The sequence below is a fragment of the Lontra canadensis genome, unplaced genomic scaffold (assembly GCF_010015895.1).
Source record: "Lontra canadensis isolate GAN:19392208 unplaced genomic scaffold, GSC_riverotter_1.0 scaffold143, whole genome shotgun sequence".
In the NCBI taxonomy this organism is placed as follows: domain Eukaryota; kingdom Metazoa; phylum Chordata; class Mammalia; order Carnivora; family Mustelidae; genus Lontra; species Lontra canadensis.
The window spans coordinates 1935917-1958515 of record NW_022631137.1 but is presented as its reverse complement, the minus strand read 5'-3'; the positions used below and the strand labels follow the sequence as shown (position 1 = coordinate 1958515).

General features: G+C 40.9%; 1 protein-coding gene across 11 annotated transcripts in view; it reads left to right on the top strand.

Annotated features, from left to right (window-relative positions):
- RBFOX1 (RNA binding fox-1 homolog 1) overlaps nt 1–22599 on the top strand; it is a 2042166-nt gene that overhangs the window by 842682 nt on the left and 1176885 nt on the right. For all 11 annotated transcript variants that reach the window (XM_032843801.1, XM_032843800.1, XM_032843795.1 and 8 more), the window contains one exon: nt 3118–3180. In XM_032843801.1, coding sequence (XP_032699692.1) covers nt 3118–3180 — 63 coding nt within the window. The remainder of the gene's footprint in view (nt 1–3117; nt 3181–22599) is intronic.

Below are 22599 nucleotides of genomic sequence, written 5' to 3'. Positions count from 1 at the left end.
ATAAAATTATCTACCTGGAGGATTTGACTGATTCTTACTAATCAGTAAGGGTGTGTGGTTATAAATTCATTTCAACCACAGGTTGAATTTAAAGCAAATCTACAGTTGTGGCCGTAAAGCTGACATGCATGAGAGGTTAACATTTTCACCTGGGTACCAAATATGGGAACATAAGTGAAGGCCATTTGGCTTAGGGAGAACCTCCCTCTGGAATGAAGTTCAGTGCCCTTCTTTGGAGGTGTACCACTTTGGGTCAATGAGGAATCACTTCTGATGCTGTTCAGTATAGTGAGTCGCTGCTAAGTGTCTGGGCGCTGTGCCAGGCGATGAGGCTACCAAATTGAATAAAACATTGTCCTTGTCCTCTAGGAGTTCACAGTCTGAGCAGGCCAACTCTACAGTAGATTAGAGTGTATGATTCTTGTTCAGAGACAAGGCTATGTGACAGACCCCAGGGACCCTGGAAAAAAATTCAGTCCAGCTGAACAGGTCAGCGAAAGCAACAGAGAGAAGGTCACACTTAGGTGGACGTGCGTGTTTCAAGTAGTGCATTTTAGCTGGATCCTAGAGTCTGTTGGTAAGTGTGTGAAGGGAAGGAGGAAGGGACTGGAGGAGGGAGGGCAAGGGTTAAGAAGGCTGAACTTGAGGATAGGAACTGTCGCCATTTTTAATAAATAAGAAGACGCATGCATATTTTGATACAAAGCCTGGGTATACTTTGGGTTCAATAAAACTATTACTACTAGTATTTTTCTGTTATAATCATCACTAATATTTTTATCATTATTAGGACACACAGAAAATTCTCCAACTGAGGCATTCTATGAATTTATAGAAGATAATTACATACTTTGACTATTCATTTTCTAACTGTTCCTACCTCCTTTCTCCAAATCTTGTTCTTTCACTTCATGTGCTTACCTTCTTCTCAGCATGAAGAGTTCAGTTCCATTGCCACTTCCTTGGCAAGTCTTCCCCAACCTCCCGGAGTGCCACGGAGCGTAGGCATCAAGAGGACAGTGCTTGGTGTAAAAAAGCACTTAGTAAATCATAACAAACTTCTTTTTTTTAATTTTTTTTTTTTTAATCTGACAGAGAGAGAGATCACAAGTAGGCAGAGCAGCAGGCAGGGGGAGGGGGGGAAGCAGGCTCCCCGCTGAGCAGAGAGTCCGATGCGGGGCTCGATTCCAAGGACCCTGAGACCATGATCTGAGCCAAAGGTAGAGGCCCAAACCACTGAGCCACCCAGGTGCCCCCATAACAAACTTTTATACAAACTTCCAGTTATAAAATGAGTAAGTCACAGGGATGAAAATTACATCATAGGGCATGTAGTCAATGGTATCAGAATAATTTTGTATGGTAACAGGTGGTAACTACATTTAATGTGCTGAGCATTTCATAATGTATATAATTGTCAAATCACTATGTTGTACACCTAAACTAATAAAATACTATATATTTCAATAATAAGAATAAATAACTTTTAAACAGCACTGACTTTGTGCCAGGCACAATGCCAAGTGCCTTACAAATATTAACTTTTAATACTTGCCTCAATCTATTGAGGTAGGCAGTGTATTTGTTCTCATTTTATAGATTAGGAAGTTGAGACAAAGAAAAGCTAAGTGACTCAGTCATGGTCACAAAGCTGATAGGTAGCAGAGCCTTGGATGATGGGATAGATGAATGAATGAAGGGGAGGAAGAAAGAACAGACAAATGACCACTGTCACCACCATCCTTGCTACTTCATAGCTGTGTGCACCCGCAGGCTTCTCCAGATACAAATCTCTCTTCCAGTGTTTTGAAACCACTCAGTGTTCTCAGATGTTCTAAGTTACCAATATCAGTGAGCTTACCAAATGGGAAGATTTAAAAAAGAAAGTCTATCATATTGAGATACTAAGAAAGGGAGCATATTTTCCAAACATATATCTGTGAGTAATGTTTATAAGCAAGCTCTGAAACTTGGGAGTTACTTTGAGTCTGGTTTTACATTGTGTCAGTACTTGGGAAGAGTAATAGAGCCCCAGGTCAATATTCTAGAATGCTGCAAATTAACCCCATTTCTGCTACTTATGTGTCTCCCAGAAGGCGAAAGGGTCAGAATCAACTCTCTTGAGTATAGGGTGCCATGTAACTCTTTCAGATCTATTAGTAAATCTTTCTGTTGGCTATGACCTCTCCCCCAACTCACCGAATTATATGAGATTATAATGGCCATTTGCAGTTTGTGTGATATTTGGTTTATTTAAATATCAGTGAACGTGGATCTTCCTCCTTCTGATTGGGTGATGATAGCCATGCTTATGAAACTGATTCTTGATGGGACACCTAAAATCACAATTTTAATTAAAAATCACAGTTTTATTCATTTCAAAATGGAGTCACGTTGAATATTGGCCATCATGGGATTGAACTTTATAGAATCCTGGAGTTCTGGAGTTGAAAAGATATTTAAAGTTTATATCATTTCACCTGATTCCATGTGGGAAAATCCACAATAATGTCTCTGAAAGATTGGCTTCTCATCCTTCCTTGAAAACATCCTGTGGCATGGAGCTCACTGTGTCAGGCAAGAGCTCAGCAGAGTGGTTCTAAACTCAATGTTCAATCACCAACTTCAAATCCAGGCTCTGTCACCTACATGCATATTCTGTACAACTTACTTGAGCTGTCTGAGCCTTGGTTTCTTCTTCTGGAATAGAGAAAATCATAACACCTTCTATTGCAGTGTGAAAGAATTAAATGAAAATATATTGAAAGACTTGATTTTTTAAAAAAGGTTTTTATTTATTTATTTGATGGAGAGAGAGAGAGATCGAGCACAAGCAGGGGGAATGGCAGAGGGAAAGGGAGAAGACGACTTCCTGCTGAGCAGGGATCTCGATGCAGGCTTGATCCCAGGACCCTGGGATCATGACCTGAGTCAAAGGTGCTTAACTGACTTAATCATTTTCATCACCATCATCATCACCACCACCATCATCGTTGTTCAATTCATAGTATCAAGAGCCTATTTTAGAAGTTAGCCACATGTGACTATGACAAAAAAATAAAGGCACAGTACAATACCTTCCTCCATCCTAAAGTCTTCCCCTCTCTTCTTCCCTAGGACACTGCTCAAAGAACTCATGCCAGTGGAACTTACGGCTTCCTTGATCGGACTCAGCATTCAGTAAGTGTGACCACTTTTTGAACCTTCATTACATAAATACATCTATTTCTTTGATCGTGTTTGAGATGAAAAGCTCTCTTCAGCGGGCCTGAAGTTCCCACAAACACTGGGCTGCCTGCCTGTGTCTTTCTTTTCTGCACTACTACATTGGATTCAGAGGTGAGGGGAGGGTTTGCTGGGCAGAACCCCCACAAGGAACACAGGGAATGTGTGTGCGTGTCAGGGGGTTAACCCTACCACTACTGGCTAGGGGTTAAAATGAAATGTGCTTTTGTTGTCCTTTTGTTCCCTAAGCTTTTCTCATTAGGAGAAACCTCATCCCTCTCTCCCAGTTGCATGACCCTGCAAAGCAGAACAGATCAGTTAGTGAGACCACATATTTCTTGAGGCATTTAAGAACAATTCATTTTGGGCCAGAATACATTACTACTGTATAAAAATTACCTCAGAAAAAGAAATTTGGTACTTTAGGATGCTGGGGTACGTTTCAGAAATTGCATTTGTTTTTCGCAAGTAAGCACTTTCCGCCGTCTGCCTTTCTCATTGTGCGTAAGGACTTGATTTTTGGTGAAGCCAGCAGTATTTTCTCCGATTTCCCCGACTCTTATTTTTTACGATATACTAGCTTTTGAGGGGGTGGTGTTGGTAGACGAGCACCTCTGTAAAAGTCTCAGGCATTCGCTCTCCTCTGCAGTAGTTCTGTGGCCAAACAACTTGTTTTATGAATCGCTCTGTAATAATTTAATAATAAATATCCAAGTTTTAAAAGGCTAGCTTTAAAAGGCTAAAGGAAATACTTTTTTTTTTTCAAGGCGTAGCTTCCCTTGTAAGGTTTTAGAATTTTTTTAACATGTCCTACTTTTGAGATTGGTGGAATATAATTTGATGCATCAAATATCATAAAGGGGCAGGTAGAATCCGAGGCTGGGGGATTCCAGGCCTGGAAGAGGCTGATCAAAGGGAATTCTTTGCCCTCAGTGGCATGGCATGACTCCCCTTTTGGGTACAGAATTTGCATATGTGAATGGTAGAGGAGGGAGGAGACAGAAAGAAATAAAAAAGATGGTGTATTCGCTGTTTGCTACATCAGAGTGACTTAGTGTAACCCTGATCAGCGAAAGCTTGTATCACACAGGAGATTAGACCCACAGCTTTTGTTCCCAATAATAAAGGAAATTTCGTGTCTAATTCCCTACATGCCACATCTATCTTTCAATGCCTTTGAAGTTCAGGCTACAGCATTTTCTAAAAACTGCGATATTCTGTAAGTGGAAAGGAGGGGCTGTTTGGCAGGAAGTCTGTTCACATCTATTTGGTGTAAAGTTAAATATGCATGTTACTTTATCTTTTTCCGTTTCCATCAGTATCCTTCTCTTCTCATAGATGCCTTTGCGGAGCAGGCAGGGTAGGGATGGAGGGAGGAAGGTGTCAAGGATGGGTTTTCAGATTATGTGCGACCCTCCCACCTTTCTCTCTACCTTCTCAACATGATACAAATTACTGCTTCTCAGAAAGGAATCCATGTTCCAACGCTGGATTGGGGCTGAAATTTCTAACCTAGGGGAGCCTCTGGTCCCCGAGATAATTAGTACAGTGTTGTAAGGAGCTCATGTTAATTTGTCTTTGGATATGGTATTTCCATATCTACGATTGTGGTCTAAGGAGGAAAAAAATTATTAATTTGCTCCTCCATACCAGTGTGTAGATATCTGATAATTTAAAAAAAAATAAAAAGGGAAGAAATGGAAAAACTTCTCACTGGGGATATTTAGAACGGCTGCCCAATTTCTGTGTACCTAATAGATTTCGATGGTTTCCGCGCTATGAGAGCCGGAGCAGTGATCCTCAGTCAGTGTCTAGGACCAAGAGGAAACCTACAGGAGGCTGACGGCAGTAGGGCCCTTGGCTGAATTTCACCCTCAGAGTCATTTCCTACAACTTTAAAATTTAAGTTCCAGGGGAAGCCTTCCTAAGGTCTCTGTCTCCCATCAGATTATACTCCCCTGGCATGCTGTGCCGGAATTATAATTTATTAATTAATTGACCAAAAATTAATTTAATGTTTGCTTTTTCCTTTTGCCCAGTGCTCTCCAGCACAATTTTCTGTCATGATAGGAATATTTTTTCTCTGTGCCGTCCAGTATGGTAACCACACTGAGCACTTGAAATGTGGCTGCTGCCACCAGGGAACTAAGTTTACTACTTTGTTTATTTTTAGTTGATTTAAATTTAAGCATTGTCACACGGCAGCAATAATCTACCATATGGATGGGACAACTCTGGACTAGAGGCCCCATGAATACAGGAGCCAGTTCTGTATTCAGTTTTCCATCCTTGCATCCAGGCTGATACTCAGCTGGTATTACCAGTATAGACATTGTTTGGTAAACCACTGCTGTCCCAAGCCCCTTAAGTGTCTTCCTTCCCCGCAATTCTGTACGTATTATTCCCCTACATGAACCCTTCATCCAGAACAAAAGAGTTAATGATCCTTCAATGCCACAGCATATGCTCATTCTAACGGGCTGGTCTCTGTTATACTCTGGTTAATAGACAGTATATAACCTCTGATTATATCTACAGCCTTTACTGAAGATAGAGGTCACAGTAGATAGCACTTGCTGGGCATAGTGACAGGTGAGCACATGGAGGGATGGGGGGATGGGTAGATAGATGGAGTGTTACGTATGTGGGAGAAACAGAATTGACATTAGACAGTATACTGTTCTAGATCTCCATGATGGCTGTCTTTTGTCTTCTACTTACTACTCTAATTCTTGTTCAAAGCTATGATGTCTGCTTTGCCAAGGCCTAGATGGGCCTAGAATAACACACTCCGAATCTATTACTGAACTCCAGTGTTCTATGCAGCAAAGGTTGCTGTACCTCTGCAATTGCTTCTGACTGTACTTCTGACTCCAAATGCCTAACACTAAAATCAGACCACACCCTGCTCACTTCCCTCTGGACACCATTCTCTCCCTGGGTAACCCAGTCCCAAGCTTCAGTAACCACTTACTGTGTCTTGACCTTCATCCACCACCACAAGAGGAGTGAGGCCTGGGCCTGTCGAAAGCCCTTCTGTGTTCCCTCTGTTGACAAATCACTCCAGGTACTCCTTCCTCAAACGGTGGTGAAGTCTTTCTAAGTGGTTTTAATGCCTAAAGCCGCCCTCCCTTGGATTCCATTCTACATGTTGTTCCTGAAACATGAGTATCATGGAAGTTACGTGTTCAGTAAGCTAGTTGCTTTCAACACTAAGCTAGTTTCCGTAAGCTAGTTGCCTCCCTTAGAATGTCTAGAAACCTTGTCTTCTAATCAAACATGTTGATCTCTTGACTCCCAAGTGCATTTACTTCCTGACTCCAAAATTTGTTACCTGTGGTCCTAACAGCAGGAGCAACCCTTCCTTATTCTTAGTCCACACTCCGGTATATATCTCTGTTAAGACTCTCTTGATGAAATGTGTACTTTAATTCCTTGATTCTCCTTGTAGGATAAAGAAAATACTAAGCCTGTTTTCAGTGTAGAAGTTTGACCCTTGACCCTGTGATAGTATTTTTAGAATCTGGACTCTGTGGAGCAGGCAAAGAGTAGAACAGTATAAGGTGAATAGAAAGAGAAAGAGCAATGATTGTCTTGAGGGACTAGGAGTTCTCTGGAGTTAAAAGTCAGCAGACTGGCTAAAAATGGGAGAGGTCAGCCATCCGATGAATACCAGGGGAAGGGGGAGCCAGAGTGGGAGCAACATAAGAGCATTAATTTAAATGACGGCCAGGCCTAGGTTGGGTTTCATGCCATTTGATTTAGAGTCTCACGGTGTAGAGGACACATAAAATGATGGCCTCATTTAACCTTCGCATGTGCTCTGACACTTGACCACCCGCCACCCACCACCCACCACCAGGCATCCGTGTTCACACATGCCATCTGTGTATCTCTTATCTCTCTCAAGCTGCTGCGTAGCAAGCTCTGTGAAATCCCTCCTGCTCTCCCTAATTCCCCTTCTAGACTGGGAATAGGAACTCGGGGGAGGGGGGGCTCTTTCTGATTTACTGACTATACAAGACTGTGAAGCATCAGAGACTATAGGCAGATAAATTAAAACAGAACATTTTCTTTTGTTCCCTTATTGTTGAACAGAGGGACAAAAAAGAATGAAAGTTACAGGGAAGGTGTGTATGACTGCAGCATTTCAGGACTGTGGATAACAAAGAGACAAGCCTCAAGTGGCACCCTACTACCCGCCTCATTATTCCCCATCATTTCACCCAGTTTAAATCTTCCATAGCACTCCTCACATGCTCTAATTATCGTATTTATGTCTTATGCATTATCTGCTTCTTCCACTGGACTAGAGGGTCTCTGAAGACATAATGTGTACCTGTCTTGCTAGCTGCTCTATCCCCAATGCCACAGAAGTGGCAAGTACATGTATAGACACATACACATATATGTGTATATATATATAACTCAATAATTCACTCCATACATATATAGACACACATATATATGTATGTGTCTATATATGTATGGAGTGAATTATTGAGTTGTGTGGCTTACTTCTTTGAATGATGATAACCCTGTCTGAAACCATTCTTTTGTCATCCGTAACCCCTCATAGCCCTCCCCTGCCGTACCTCCCAATCTAGATCAGTCTTTGAAAATCCAAGAGAGTTAGGCTCGGGTCCTGGCTCTGTGAATCAACCACGTGATTCTTGACACAGTGACCAATCTGACTTAATTTTTTTTTTCATTAAATAATAACAATAATAAGGAGCTGAACTAGAATAGTCTGCAACTAAGATCCCTTCTGACTTGGAATTCAGTGAATAAACAAGAAAGAAACAAGGCCACAGAAGAAAAGGTTGAAGGGAAGCATCATTACCTCAGCAAGGTAGAGGGTGCTGAGTTTTGACCAACAGTGGCTCTTCCCACCCGCCAGCTGTGGGCAAAATTGGACTCATTGTCTTCTGGACAAGAAAATGAATATGCTACGTAGGTCTGGGACTAGTACAGTACTGATAGGCCACTTTCTGTTTGCTCTGTTAATAACTGGTATTGATACAGTTTGGTCCACACCCATGGGTTGCATTATAAGATTAGAGGAAATGAAGGCAGGTTTCACCTGCAGCCTCTTCTACTGGAGCACCTGAGAGGTGAAATCATTCTTTTCATCCCAATTATTCATTAGTTACCAGTCGAATGACCTAAGAAAAACAATGACTTGGGGTTTCTGCTAAATCTTTTCACTGAAGCTAAAGATGAGATCTACTTGCTGTTTCTACTCTGCATTGTAATGTGAGCTTGTTTATTTGAGATATTGGTGAACCTGTGCAATGGCTGCAAATTGCAAATGACAAACACAAAAAGAATGGCTGCTTCATAAGTCACAGAAACAAGAAATTTGGTTTTTCCAAATGGAGGAGGCTGCAGATTTCTTTTGAGAAGATAAACTTTCTCCGAGGGCTGTCAGCCAGAATATATTTAAAACAAACAAACAAACATGTGGCTAGTTTCTTCTGAGTTCGGGCAACCGTATCCAAAGATGAGAATTCTTACCTCAGAAGGTGTGAACCCCAACTTTGTGCCAGGCATACAGTTGGAGGTAAATAAATGGTAACAATGATAAGTATTGTTACTAAGAACAATTACATAACAGAGAAGTAGTCCCTTCTACTGGGCGGCCCATGTGTGCGTGATCACTGGTGAGGCGGATCACTCGTTGGACCTCAGTCTCTCTATTTAAAAAGGATCAATTATCTTGAAAAACTGTACTGTGGTACATTCCAGCTCAGAGTGCTGTGACATTGATATGTAAGTCAACGTTCTTACCCTGGTAATGTTATCATTCATTCATTCACTTACAATTAGCTTTGGATAAATGATGTTGGATTTTTTCCAGAGTGGTAGGGATGTTACAATGAAAGGGGCCCTTCAGTTATGGTAAAACTGTAAAATAAAATTTAAAGTAAATAAAACAATCCGAATTGTCTCGGTTATCATGGACTAGCCAGTCATAGACAGGAATATATGTTGGGGTCAGACTGCAAGGATATGATTAGATCTGTCTCAAATATGGGAAAGAGCCAAGAGTTGGCCCTGTTCCATGTAAATTTTTCTTTTCCGTATTCTCAGGTCAGGTTTTTCCTCTCACAGCTGGCTGGCCTTCCTCACCCTTCTCCAAAGTACAGTGCCCTTGCAGGGTGCTTCCTCCCCCAGCAATGACCATTTACACTCCACAGGGCCAGACTCTCCCCACCAAGTCCATAAACCTGCACTCTGTGCAGAATCAATGCCCATTTACAGCTGCTAATGCATTAATAACAGAAACGTCCCTGGCCATGACCTACCTGAGTCATTACACACTAATCATCGGAGGCAATTTCAAGCAGATTGACTAGTGATCAGTGTCCTCCTGGCGTCCAGGCAGGAGGACACATGGCTGCCTTCACAGCCCCTGAGCAGATGGTCTGAGAGCGTAATCACACACTACAGCCGGTGTGGGTCTGGCTCCAGGAAGGTGAATCTCCATGTCTTGCATGCAAAGCTGTGCTCTCTCACCCAGGGCTCTGCTCCAAGGGCCTGCCTTTCATTTCAGAATAGAATCCAGGCTCTCCTCTAAAGACACCGAGGAAACAAGGTTTACCTGTGCCGGGAACGTTCTAGCCTGCACCCGTGCCATGAAGCCGGTTTAATTTCCCACATTTCCATGTAATCCATCTCCAGATATGTGCTCCAAAGCCATGGTCACCATGGGCTTGTGGTTTGGTGTTGTAATTTTTTCCTTTAGTTTTAGCTTGAGCTTTTTTGTCTTTTTGATCTTGCTCTGTCACTCCCTATGATCATAATCTTAAGGGTTACACAATGTATCATCAGGGTGATGTTTTATTCCTTTACTATGGAATATCTAGGAGCTCTCTGATCTTTTCACTAACACCATTTTTGCCAGAGTTAATCACTCAGGATCTGTAGAGTTTTCTTCCCTGGAGAAACTTCCTAAGGGTAAATACCGCTGAGAGGAATTGTACAGTCAAAGGAAATCAGTATCTTTATGACTTTGGATGCATATCACTAAATCACCTTTTGAAATGGATTGTGCTAATTTACAGCCAGTATATTGTCTTTTGGGCTTTCTACTCTTAGCTGCCTGTGATTTAGTTGCCTAGAATGAGGATTCAGATTATATGGGGTTGGAAATATGAGTCAGATAGGATCTTTACCTTCAAGAAACCCACAGAATAGAGGGAGAATCCAGATTAGAAAACAACCCACTGCTCTGTGACTAACTCTGTGTTAAAGCTTTAAGGAAGAATGAGCTTGAGAATCCATGGATTCTGGGACAAGGCTTTATATCTGAGACTAGTGGAATTTAAGAATCTCTCTCTTTGATACTATTTCTTGACTAGTGTTTCGAGAGGTTGGAAACCAGGGGTCTGATGGCTCTATTCTTATGTATACTTGCTATATCCATAAATTCAGGTATAAGACTACATTGTACTCTCTGACTAGCTTTATGGGCTGTTCATTCCAATGCACATAAACTTTTGTTGGCAGAAGTTCACAAAAGTTGTGCATTGCTAAGACAAATACGCTGGGAGTCTTTGGGTTGTGTGCTCAATAAACCCAATGGGTCACAGCCAATAGTTCATTGAGATTCCAATAAAGGAAGCTGCGATCTTAGTGGAAAAAGCACAAGATGTTAAGACAAACAAATGGAGATTCAAATCTTGGCTCTCTGTTTACCACTTCTGCAAACCTGGGAAAGTTGCTTAACCTTTCCCAGCCCCAATTTCCTCTTCTGTAATGAGGATGACAATGGCCACCCACAAGTTTCTTGTGAGGATTAAATAAATTCTCCTTTTTGCAGGGAGAGGGTTCTTTTGGGGGGAAAGCCTTTTGGGGTGGCAAATGGAACCCCGAGAGCATAAGGGGCGGTGATCCACTCAGCAAAAGCTAGTAGCAAAAGTAGTGATCTGTTTTAGATAGAGAAGACCTTGTAGTGTTTCTTTCTGATGTGGAAGAAGAAAGTAGAGGGAGCGAGCGGAAGGATCCAGCCCGAAGTGGGTGCGAAGGAAATCCTGTGTGCAGGGAGAAGCCCGGGAGGAATCCGGAGCTCTTACTAAAGTCTGATTTGAAGCCCTTTGGTTTGTTGTAGACTTAATCCCTCCCCGCTTCTGCCGCATCCCCATACCACCCAAGAATAAAACTAACCTCTATCTTCAAAAAGTGAAGTGTTTTCGGGAGTGAATTTTAATGGAAGTTCTGTGAAGTGCTGAGTTCCGGCCCAAGTCCATGCATCGGAAATCAGATGTTGCCCTCAGCAGTTCTGAAGATAAACACCTAATGTGTTGGAAATCTGCTCCTGGACCAGCGGTGGGCTAAGCATTTTTGCATGCATTCCCTCCTCTTATCCTCACAGTGACCTAGTGAGATAGGTCTTGCTAATTACTGCTGTTTTACAGATGAGAAAACTGACCCCTGCTTGGACTGCTCAGAGTCCGATGACTTGCAAGAGGTGTAGCTGGGTTTCAGCTGTTGAGCCCACACCTTTGACCACTACACTGACCTCTTTCTGTCTGCATGGCCCTGGGTCCCAAGTGCCATTGGGACTGTACATTTCATTAAGGAAATCATGGCAAGGAATTTTGGCTTCATGGGGATTTGAGGATGGCAGTGTATAAAGATCTCAGCTAATGTCTAGGTTCTATTTATAACTTTACTTCTTTAAAAAAGTAGATGAAGTGATGACTGGTACAAATAAAGAGAAACAATTCTCCTACAGGGCTCTCATTCCTCTTTCTCTTCTCTAAGCAAAGAAAGAGTGAGAACATCAAGTACAGGGCGCTGTGAACGTGGAAACTGAAACATTCTCTGTGGTTATCATGGACTGTGCATCAAAAATGACTCTTGTTAGTACAGGCAAAATAGAGAGCCACGGAGAGTCACAACCCGGAGCTTTTCTGATGCCCAACATGCCTCTAGCCTCATGGTGGTTTGATACTCCGTCAAGGTTTTAACTGGGTTGCATCTGAAGTTTCATTCTGAGAAAAAAAAATGAGACAAAGCAAAACAAAGATGAAGAACTAGCAAGCAAGGAACTGAATTTTGCCTTTGAGATTTATATATATATGTGTATGTGTATGTTCACATATAAGTGTGCATTATATATATGAATTTTCGTGTATTGATTTTAATAAATATTTTAATACAGAATTATGGGAATGAGGTATTAAAGGATTGCAACTGTTTCAGTCTAAAGTAAAAAGGCCTTTATTATTCAGAACACGTGGTCCTACCACTGCGTGGTGGTGGCTGACACAGGTTGCCGGCTTCTTTTCTAAAGCTGATTCTGCAAACATGTTTGAAGGGCCTGCAGGTGCCATACCTGCACAGAGCTCCTGAGAAGCCTTGTGCTTCTTTGCATCCCCCTGAGGAACCCTCACTGTGCTGTGCTCAAAGTCACTGATGGTACGTGTCAAGCCTTCTTTTGCCCCTGTGAGAGTTTTGATGAGGGATGTGGTCAGAGGTGAGGAATCAGAGCTGGCCGAACCTTCCTGTGATGCTCTTCCTCATCTGTCTTCTGTAGGAATTGCTCTCTCACTGTATCAAGCAGGTGACTGGAGCCTTTCTTTCGTTAACTCAACAAATACCCATCAAGTGCTCTTCTTTGCCAGGCGTGGTTCTAGCTGCTGCGGACACAGTGAGAAACAAGACAAATGAGTTTCCTGAACCCATGGGCTTAAATTCTCTGACAAACAATTACATAAATAAATGTGTAATTATAAACTGTCGTGAGTTCTGTGAGATAAACGCCAAGCATATTATGGGAGTCTGTGCAGAGAGTATAGTAATTTAATTTGGGAGATCACACAATTGATATTTAAGTTGACACATTCTAGGGAAAAGTCTCTGGGCTGTGGCAAGATATTTGGGGCTTTTGAGGAAGTCAAAGAAGGTGTGGTTGGATAAGAGTGCTGGAATGGTGTTGAAAGAGCAGACAGGGGAGAGAGATTCATCAGTTTCAGATTTCAGATTTTATGGTAACTGCCATGGGCATCCACCAAAGGATCTGAAAAAACAAAAACAAAAACAAAAAAAACACGATCATTCTTCTGTTTTGAAAAGTATTACTATGGCTATAATACTGAAGAAGGCTTAGGTGAAGGCCGAGTGGAAACGAGGAGAATAATTAAGAGCTGTATTGAAATAGTCTGGGAAGGAGGAATGGCATTGGCTTAGAATGGGGTTGTGACCATGGGGGGTGGAAAAAAAATTCAAGGATCCTGTCTATCTGTTCATCCACCCATCCATCCATCCTCCCTCTTCTCTTCCATTCCCTTCCCTTCTTTCCTTCCTTCCCTCCTTCCTTCCCTCCTTCCATCTATCCATCATCATCCTCCTCCTCATCTACTCAACATCACATAAAATCCAGCCATTTGCTCAATTCTTTAGTGCATCATTATCCATCACCAATGTATTCTAAGCCCCATAGAAATCATGAAGGTTGGGTTTTTTTGTTTGTTTGTTTCTTTTTTTAATTTTTTTTTATTTTTTTTAAGATTTTATTTATTCATTTGATAGAGATCACAAGTAGGCAGAGAGGCAGGCAGAGAGAGAGGGGAAGGGAAGCAGGCTCCCTGCTGAGCAGAGAGCCTGACGCGGGGCTCGATCCCAGAACCCTGGGATCATGACCTGAGCTGAAGGAAGAGGTTTAACCCATTGAGCCACCCAGGCACCCCTCAAAAAAGAAATTTTTTTTTTTAAAAAGAGACAAACCAGGGACACCTGCGTGGTTCAGTGGGTTAAGCCTCTGCCTTCGGCTCAGGTCATGATCTCAGGGTCCTGGGATCGAGTCCCACATCGGGCTCTTTGCTCAGAGGGGAGCCTGCTTCTTCCTCTCTCTCTACCTGCCTCTCTGCCTACTTGTGATCTCTGTCAAATAAATAAATAAAATCTTTAAAAAAATTATTTCTTTTTTTATCCCAAGAATGGATAAATTGTTTCTTCTTCCCCTATTAAAGTTTGCTTGGAGGCAGTCCTGTTGGCTTCTGCATTTCCCTTTGCCTCTGTCACCAGTTTTACCTTGGATGACACCGTTTGCTTTACATAAGTTCTTCATGCATTGAAGGCTGACATTCTTAATAGTTCTGTCACTGTGTTACAACAGGCTGCTGAAAAGATACAAGTGATGCCTGCAAGAGATAGGGCCATCTCAGTGGTTTGTGTAACACCAATGGGGTGTGAGGTAGCAGGAAAATAATTAGTTTAGTTCGATGTAAATGGAAGGTGAATGAAGACACTACCTATATGTGGACGCCTGGGAGTGGGGTGGCCTGCTTCATTGAAGATTTGAGGAAGAATAATTGAATCAATGACTATGAAAATGAAAGCAATATTAAGAGACTTTTGTGGTAACATGTAAGGTAGAAAGAGCTAAATTCAATCAATGTATATTTGCTGAGTGCTTATTATGTACCTGTCACTGTGTGAGGCATTTTAGCCAAACTAAAGGGGAAAAATAATTGGAAGACATAAATAAGGCTTTACGCTCTCCATGGGGAGTCGAGATTTCAGAACATATGAATGCTTCAAGCATATATTGGAAAGGTTGAGTAACAATTGTAAGCTATCTTAATAGGCAACACTGTTAGGGATGGCAGGAATAACATTGACTATAAGACACATGAGTGGCTCTGTGACTATGGTTAATTCATTTAACCTCTCTGAACATCAGTTCTCTCTTTTATTTAAATGTCTGTTTCACAGCACAGAGTGCCTTTATGTCTTCATACATGCACATACACACGTAGGTACACACACACACGGATGCTGGTCAGGGTTTCTCAGGGCTGCATTAGTGGTATTGGGCAGGAAGGGTGGTAGAGAAAATGCATTCCATTAGGTATTGGTATTCTCAAGGTTCTAACATCTCTTTTCTATGGTATGTTTTTGTAGGTTGTTGAAAGCTGTGGTTTACCTCTAGTACTTCTATTTTTTTTAGATTTCCCCATTTGTAGTCTGTTTTTTATTTATGGTCTTCTTTTCAATCTGTCTTTAACATTGTAACTTCTCTGTTGTCTCACAGTCTTCTGTATCATTTATCTGATTTTTCATTAGTTTTTTTGTTCTTGATTTTTGGAGTCCTTTTCACGATCTAGGCATTTCTACCCATCTGAAAGGTCTTAAAACTATAATTAAAAAAAATAAAAAATGGGTACAGATATTTTTTGGTATACTGTGTTAAAAACAAGACAACAAGCCTCCAAATAGAGCTACTTATGCTAACCCCCATATCACCAAACTGAGACTTGACTTAATTACAGCTTTGCTCTGCCAGAAGTGGAATCTTAAGCCAGTTAATTGGAAATTACCTGAGTAGCACTGGTTAGGTCTTCTGCCTGATAGATCCTGCCATCTCCTAAAGAAAAGTAACCTTGAAATAACCACTCAATTCTTTGCTTCCTATAACTTTCTTCTTCCCGTTCCTTCTTTCAGCCTGTAAAAGTCTTTCACTTTGTACAGCTCCTCAGAACTCCTTTCTATCTGCTACATTGGGTGCTGCCCCATTCACGAACTGTTGAATAAAACCAGTAAGATTTTTGAAATGCATTCGTGTGAATTTTGGTTTTTAACAGTTCCATTGAGTTTAAAATAGGTGACATGTATTTTAATTTATATCTCGTATGTTATAACTTGGTTTTTAAAATATATAAATGAATGCTTAGAAACCCATAGTTTCTAAAATAATACTATATGTCATCTTTCAGTTTTATTATTTATCAGTTAATAGAAAAGTGATTTTTCCTATCACTAGAGGATTTTCTACTTCCTCACTTGCTGGAAAAGTAAAAGAAAACCACCTTATGCTAACTCTTAGAAAGGACATAACTACTATATGCCCTGAGGGCTTTAGGACAATTAAAGTGAATTAAAATTACTTTATTTTTGGAGTGGGCAAATAGGAAATGGAATGGTTAGACTCAGAAGGATTTTTCTAGAGATAGGTCTTAACAGCTGAATACACTTGCCTTGATTAAAGAAGGAAATAAGAACTTGGAGAGGAAATCCAAGTATTACTATGGGGTTCTTGAGAAATATTGGCTAGTGGTGCTGAAGAAGAGAAGGTCAACTTTTTGTTCACTTGAGAAAAATAGTTTTATTAAAAGTCAACTGAAGATGCCAGAATGGTTATTATATAGTGATTAATAAGATTCAGTATCCCATGGAATTAGGTACCCTCAAATCTGGATGTATGCATTGGGTCATAGGGAATTTTGTGTCTAGGCTCAGTAAAGTAAAACTCTATCTAGACAGAGGGCAGGCAAATATATTTCTTCTTGCTTGCCAGTTCTGATTAGTAAAGGCTCCCTGTAGTTTTGTTGAGAAGAATGCATCTGAGCTCAGCAGGAAAGTGGTATGATTGATTAGCAATGTCTTCCAGGGGTATAGGAACAGGAGAGTGGTGGCGCATGTGACAAGTCTTACCATTCTACCCTAAACAGGAGAGCATTTTTCCCTTGTGGTCAGAGAGGGGGAGCTGTTTGCTTCTGGAGACTTATCTACTTGATGTGGTGAATAAATATTAAGATGATTTCATTTCACATTACTGTCAGTCAAGAGGGAGCGGTGCCATCCTAGAGTCTCAGGAGTAAGGTTACAGTTCAGTTGGGGATACCCATTAGTATTTCTAACCAAATTCTTTTTCAACACAGTGGTTTAATTGCAAGAAAAATTGCTTAGGGAATACTATGTGATAGGGTTTAATCAATTTAGGCTATTGGATTCTGCTACAGATTACACTGTTAAACACACAGGACAGACTGGAAGACGTGGTTCCATTAATTTCAGGAAAAGTTGACTCAGAATGGAAAACAATAGCTTTGAGGTTGGTTTTCTCATTTTTGAATTTGTATGGGCCCCAGGTGGAAGACTTTGGCACTCTGTGCTGCTTCATGTATCTCTCTAAGCAGATGCTTTATCAGAGAAGAGAGCCAACAGAGGGAGGAAGTTGTAGAGCTGTGCTGTTGGTAAATGTACCCAGGGAGAGTGGCATTTCCTTAACAAACCCTATTAATCATAGTGAAAATGTAGTACAAATGAAAATAAATAAATAAAATTGAAAAACATGTCATAAAAGTATGTTTACTGCCTGGCAGTATTTTCTGTATCTATCCTTACTACATGGGCATTGTTTGGCTTCCCAGGTACACAGTAAGCGTACGTGGTGGGTGGGAGAAGCAGTGAGCCACGGGAGAGGAGCTGATGAACATAGAATCCAGCCCCCATCTTTGAACTAGCCCCTGATAGCTGGAAGCTTCTTGACCTCCTGCGCTTTGGATTTCTCATCTGTTAAATGGATCAACAAATCAGAAGGTTCTGTAGCTGTTTCAAGCCTTAGTCCTATTTGAGTATGAGCACATCATGGCTCAGAGAATTCAAGATCCCCATGTAGTAGGTGGGACAGCTGGATTAGATGTTTAGAACAGAATTGGAAGAGCTGATGCATCATGACATGCCTTACAAAGGACTGGGCTCCTTACCACTGGAGGGCTGGAGTTGAGCCCAAAACTAGTTGTCTAGCTCTCACCTCATCAGACACTATCTGTGGGGTCTTTGCAAAACTCATAGTTCCCCTAGCCTCAGTCTTCTCAGCTGTGGAAGCCCGGAGATTCTTTGAAGAGCTGGTGTGAAAATAAAATGTCATGGTATGTGTGACAACAGTGTTCATAACAGAACATACCATGCAAATATAAGGTAGCAATATATGTAAGATCAGATATATAGCTACAAGAGAAAGTCAGACAGGACACAGAAATCCTCTAGTCCCTGAGTGAAAATGATCTATAATGAGTTATTTCAAAGTTGCTTGGAGCCTAGTCAGTTATATCACATTTGATAAATATCAGATTCAATAAATATCATTTATTGAAAGTCTGCTATGTGCAAATCCCTGTTCCCATTTTCTTTTATGAAGAAAGGCAGTCTACAATAAAATCCTTATCCTAAAGGACCTTAAAATTTCATCGAAAAGAGCATTTTTCAATCTCTCCCATTTTTTGAAACCTGAAGTTTAGAGCATTTCTTATTATTCAACAATTTCTTTCCATGGGGATATTCTAGAAGTGCTTTACATTTATATATGTTATGAACTTGCACATTTCTCAAGAAATGCACCCTCTGGCACATTGATCCCCCTTTCTCTCTCTCTCCAAAATACCAAAGAAGGATGACCCTATGATGTCTGATGGCCTCCTTTATCCTTTAGTGACGCATTTGGACTCAAGATGGTAATGCCAGGTCTTGTCTGTATTCTGCCTTCCCCATAGGAATGGTTTCTGAGAAGTGAATCTGGGGTGAGGGATATGAATTACTGCCATTTTTGTGAAAAGCCAAGATTGTACCAGGGTGACCCAACCTGAGGCAAACCCCAAATGTGAGCAAATGATGGAATGAGCATATCTATATGTGTTGTGGGCCAAGAGAGTTGGGATCATAAAGAAGTTGAGGTATATGAGTTGGTGAAAACAAGTGATTCCGATGTAAGTCTATAAGCAGATACCGCTTTCCTATATGCCACCAAGCAGAAGCAGACCTGTGGGCTAAAAGGACACATGCTATAAAGCAGCCAGTGCCACTCATTGTTTCTATTTTTTCTCTAATAAATGTCTTAGGAAGGACTAAGTAATCATTTGGTACCATGTTTCTTTGCAAAACCATCTCTGTGAAAAGTGTTTCCAAATAACAATAGTAGATAGCACCACAGAGAAAGCTCTGCATTGAGAGGAAACCTCTCTCTTTTTGAGTATTCCTACAGGGATATCCTTTATGTCTTCATGGTGAGCCAGCATTTCTTGGGTATCTGCTATTACATATCAGGAAGGCAACTAGCACTTATGTCAGTCCCAGTTCATGCCAACTCCCTAAGTGGGTAACATTTTCATAAAAGGTCAGTAAAATAAAGAGTTTGATTCTCACACTTTGTTTTTTGTTGTTGTTGTCTTGTTTTGTTTTGCTGTGAAGTATGGGCAACACTAGACATTTTTATCCAGGAAGTGTATCTTCCACATATCAGACACCTTAGGGTAATATTATCTAGCAGGGACAATAATAAGAGTTCTTCATTTGCCATGAAACATACTATTTCATGAATACTTTATTACCCCCAACCCCTATTTGAATGCCTTCCTACTCCAATACACAAACATGTGCATGCTTTCTTTATGTTCCATCATTATAAGCTTTAAAAGAATTCTTTTTTGTGTGTAGTTGACATACAATGTTACATTTCAGGTGCAGAACATAGAGATTCAGCATCTCTGTACTTTATTCTGTGTTCACTGTAAGTGTAGCTACCATCTGTCCCCATACAGCACTCTTATAGTATCATTGACTATATTCCTTATGCTGTACCTTTTTTTTTTTTAAGACTTTATTTATTTATTTGACAGACAGAGATCACGAGCAGGCAGAGAGGCAGGCAGAGAGAGAGAGAGAGAGGAGGAAGCAGGCTCCCCGCTGAGCAGAGAGTCCGATGCGGGGCTTGATCCCAGGACCCTGGGATCATGACCTGAGCCGAAGGCAGACACTTAACAACTGAGCCACCCAGGCACCCCCTTATGCTGTACCTTTTGTTCCCATGATGTATTCATTCCATGAGTGGAAGCCTGTGTATCGTGCTTCCCTTCGCCCATTTTGCCCATCCCTCCCTACCCCTTCCTTCTAGCAACATCAGTTTGTTCTCTGTATTTACGGGTCTGATTCAGCTTTTTGTTTGTTTGCTTATTCATTTGTGTTGTTTTTTAGATTCCACATATTGATGTGGTATTTGTCTTTCTTTGATTTATTTCACTTAGCATAAAATCCTCAAGGTCCATCAGTGTTGTCGCAGATGACAAGATCTCATCCTTTCTAATGGCTGCATAATATTCCTCTCTGTGTGTGTATGTGTATGTATATTTATAATATCTATATCTATGTAGACATACCATATCTTCCTTATCCATTCATCTGTTGTTGGACACCTAGGTTACTTCCATATCTTGGCTATTGTAAATAATACTGTAAAAATCATAGGGCTGTATATTTCTTTTTAAATTAGTGTTTGAATAACTATAAATATTTAAAGGAATTATATCAAAATTACCTATTTTTTCTACCATATTACTGCTTTGACAACTTACTGCCCTTTAAAGTTATGAAGGCACTATCCATAGCACTCCCTGAAACTATTTATTAGAAAATCAATTTATAGATCCCAAAACAAAAAATCCAGGGGTGTGCCTAGGTAAGAATCTGAATTTTTAACAGGTATATAACATGATTTTTGTTAATATTAATGTTTGAAAACTATAGCCTCATACAAATAAAGCAAAGAGTAATTCTCATACAATTGAATGTTAGGACCAAAACATTTTGTTAAACGTGGTCATAGATGAAATCTAAGTTCCTGCTTATTATAACGAATACTTCAAAAGTTAAAAATTCCCAATAGATGATACCTAGCTATGTACTACCAATTTTATTCCTCTTTTAAACATGAAAATAGCACCAAGAGATCTGAAAGAATTAATTCTTCTCCAAAGAATCAACTTTTCACCAACTTTTCAAAGATGGTGACTGTTACTATCATTTGTTTATTTTTGAGAGCACAGAATATTTCAAACCCTATAGAAATTTATCAGAGAGAATTTAATGTTTGCTTTTGAAACAGGTACACAATAAAGATTTTCTTCATTGAGTGACTGAGTCAAGAACTCATTCTCATAACTTAACAGGAGGAAGAAGGAAGATCAATCAGAAAGAATGATGTGTGGGGACCTAGCTCTAAGAGACTGGTATAGTCATAGAATGGGGTAATACCTACTTACACAGTAGCCTGGGATGAAGTTATATGATTAGATGAAAGGGTGAGGTGTGGAAGGGAATATGACTAGAGATGTGTGTGCATGCAGAAAAAGACTGTGGAAAAATTAAATGAATTTATTCATCAGTGTTTTTTTGAGTGCCGTTTCTGTGCCTGGTCCTGTGTTATGGGACGGCCAACTTGATAGGATGGCCAGATATCCCAAGTTTCCCAAGATGAGGATTTCTTGAGAGGTGGGGGTTCCATTCTAAAGCCATGCAATTTTGGGCGATTTGATTACTTTGGATGCAAAGAAGTGCTAACAAGTGTGATGAATGTTTTGGTGCTAAAGGATCACGAATGAAGAGATGTCCAGTTATCCTCACTGAGGAATTGGGAAGGACAGGAGTTGTGGAAAAGTCCAGCATCACTCACCCATGACCTAACTTAGGAGCAGGAGCAAACAGGAAATGGGAACATTCAAGGAAGAAGGAAAAGCATGTTTGGGGGATGTATGGCAGCACCTGTGTGAGAAAATCCGGAAGGAAAAAAGGCAATGGATAGACAGAAAGTGGTACAAAATGAAGCTGCTACTGATGAATGTCCACCTTTTCTAGGGCTTTTTAGGGGGAGCATGAATTAGCTTCCTAGTGCTGATATCACATATTACCAAAAACCCAGTGACTTGTCAGACAACACACATTTAGTATCTTACCGTTCTGGAGGTCAAGACTATTAAAGGGGTCTCACTGGTCTAAAATCAAGGTGTCATTCAGGCCGTGTTCTAGCTGCTTAAAGGCTGCCTGCATTCTTTGGTTCCTGGCCCTATTCCTTCCCTAAAGCCAGCAACTGTGGGTTGAGTTTCTTTTACACCAGATCACTCCAACAGTGATTCTTTTGCTTCTCTCTTCCACTTTTAAGGGTTCTTGTAATTATACTGAACTCACCTAGATAATTCCAGAATCACCTTCTTATCTTAAAGTCAGCTGATTAGTAACCTTTTTTTTTTTTTAAAGATTTTATTTATTTATTTGACAGACAGAGATTACAAGTAGGCAGAGAGGCAGGCAGAGAGAGAGAGGAGGAAGCAGGCTCCCTGCTGAGCAGAGAGCCCGATGCGGAGCTAGATCCCAGGACCCTGAGATCATGACCTGAGCCGAAGAGAGGCTTTAACCCACTGAGCCACCCAGGCGCCCCAGCTGATTAGTAACCTTAATTCCATCTGTAACCTTAATCCCCTTTGCCGTGGAGCATAAAATATTCGCAGGTTCCACGAGTCAGGATATGGACACCTTTGTGGGGCAGAAGTGGGATGAGGTGCATTATTTTGCCTCCTGTAGGGTATGTTGTGCCGGATTTTGAAGAGGATTTGGAAAACTATCAAAACTTTCTTTGCAGTGAAGGGATGGTGGCCTGTTTACGTTTTAAAGGATCACTCTGCTGCATGTGGGGATGGCAAGCGAGCGACCCATGGGGGAACCTGTTGGGAATCTGTCAAAGTGCTGTAGCTGAGAGATTTTGATGGTCTGGAAGAAGGTGGCAAGGTGGAAATGGACACACGTAAATGAATTCTG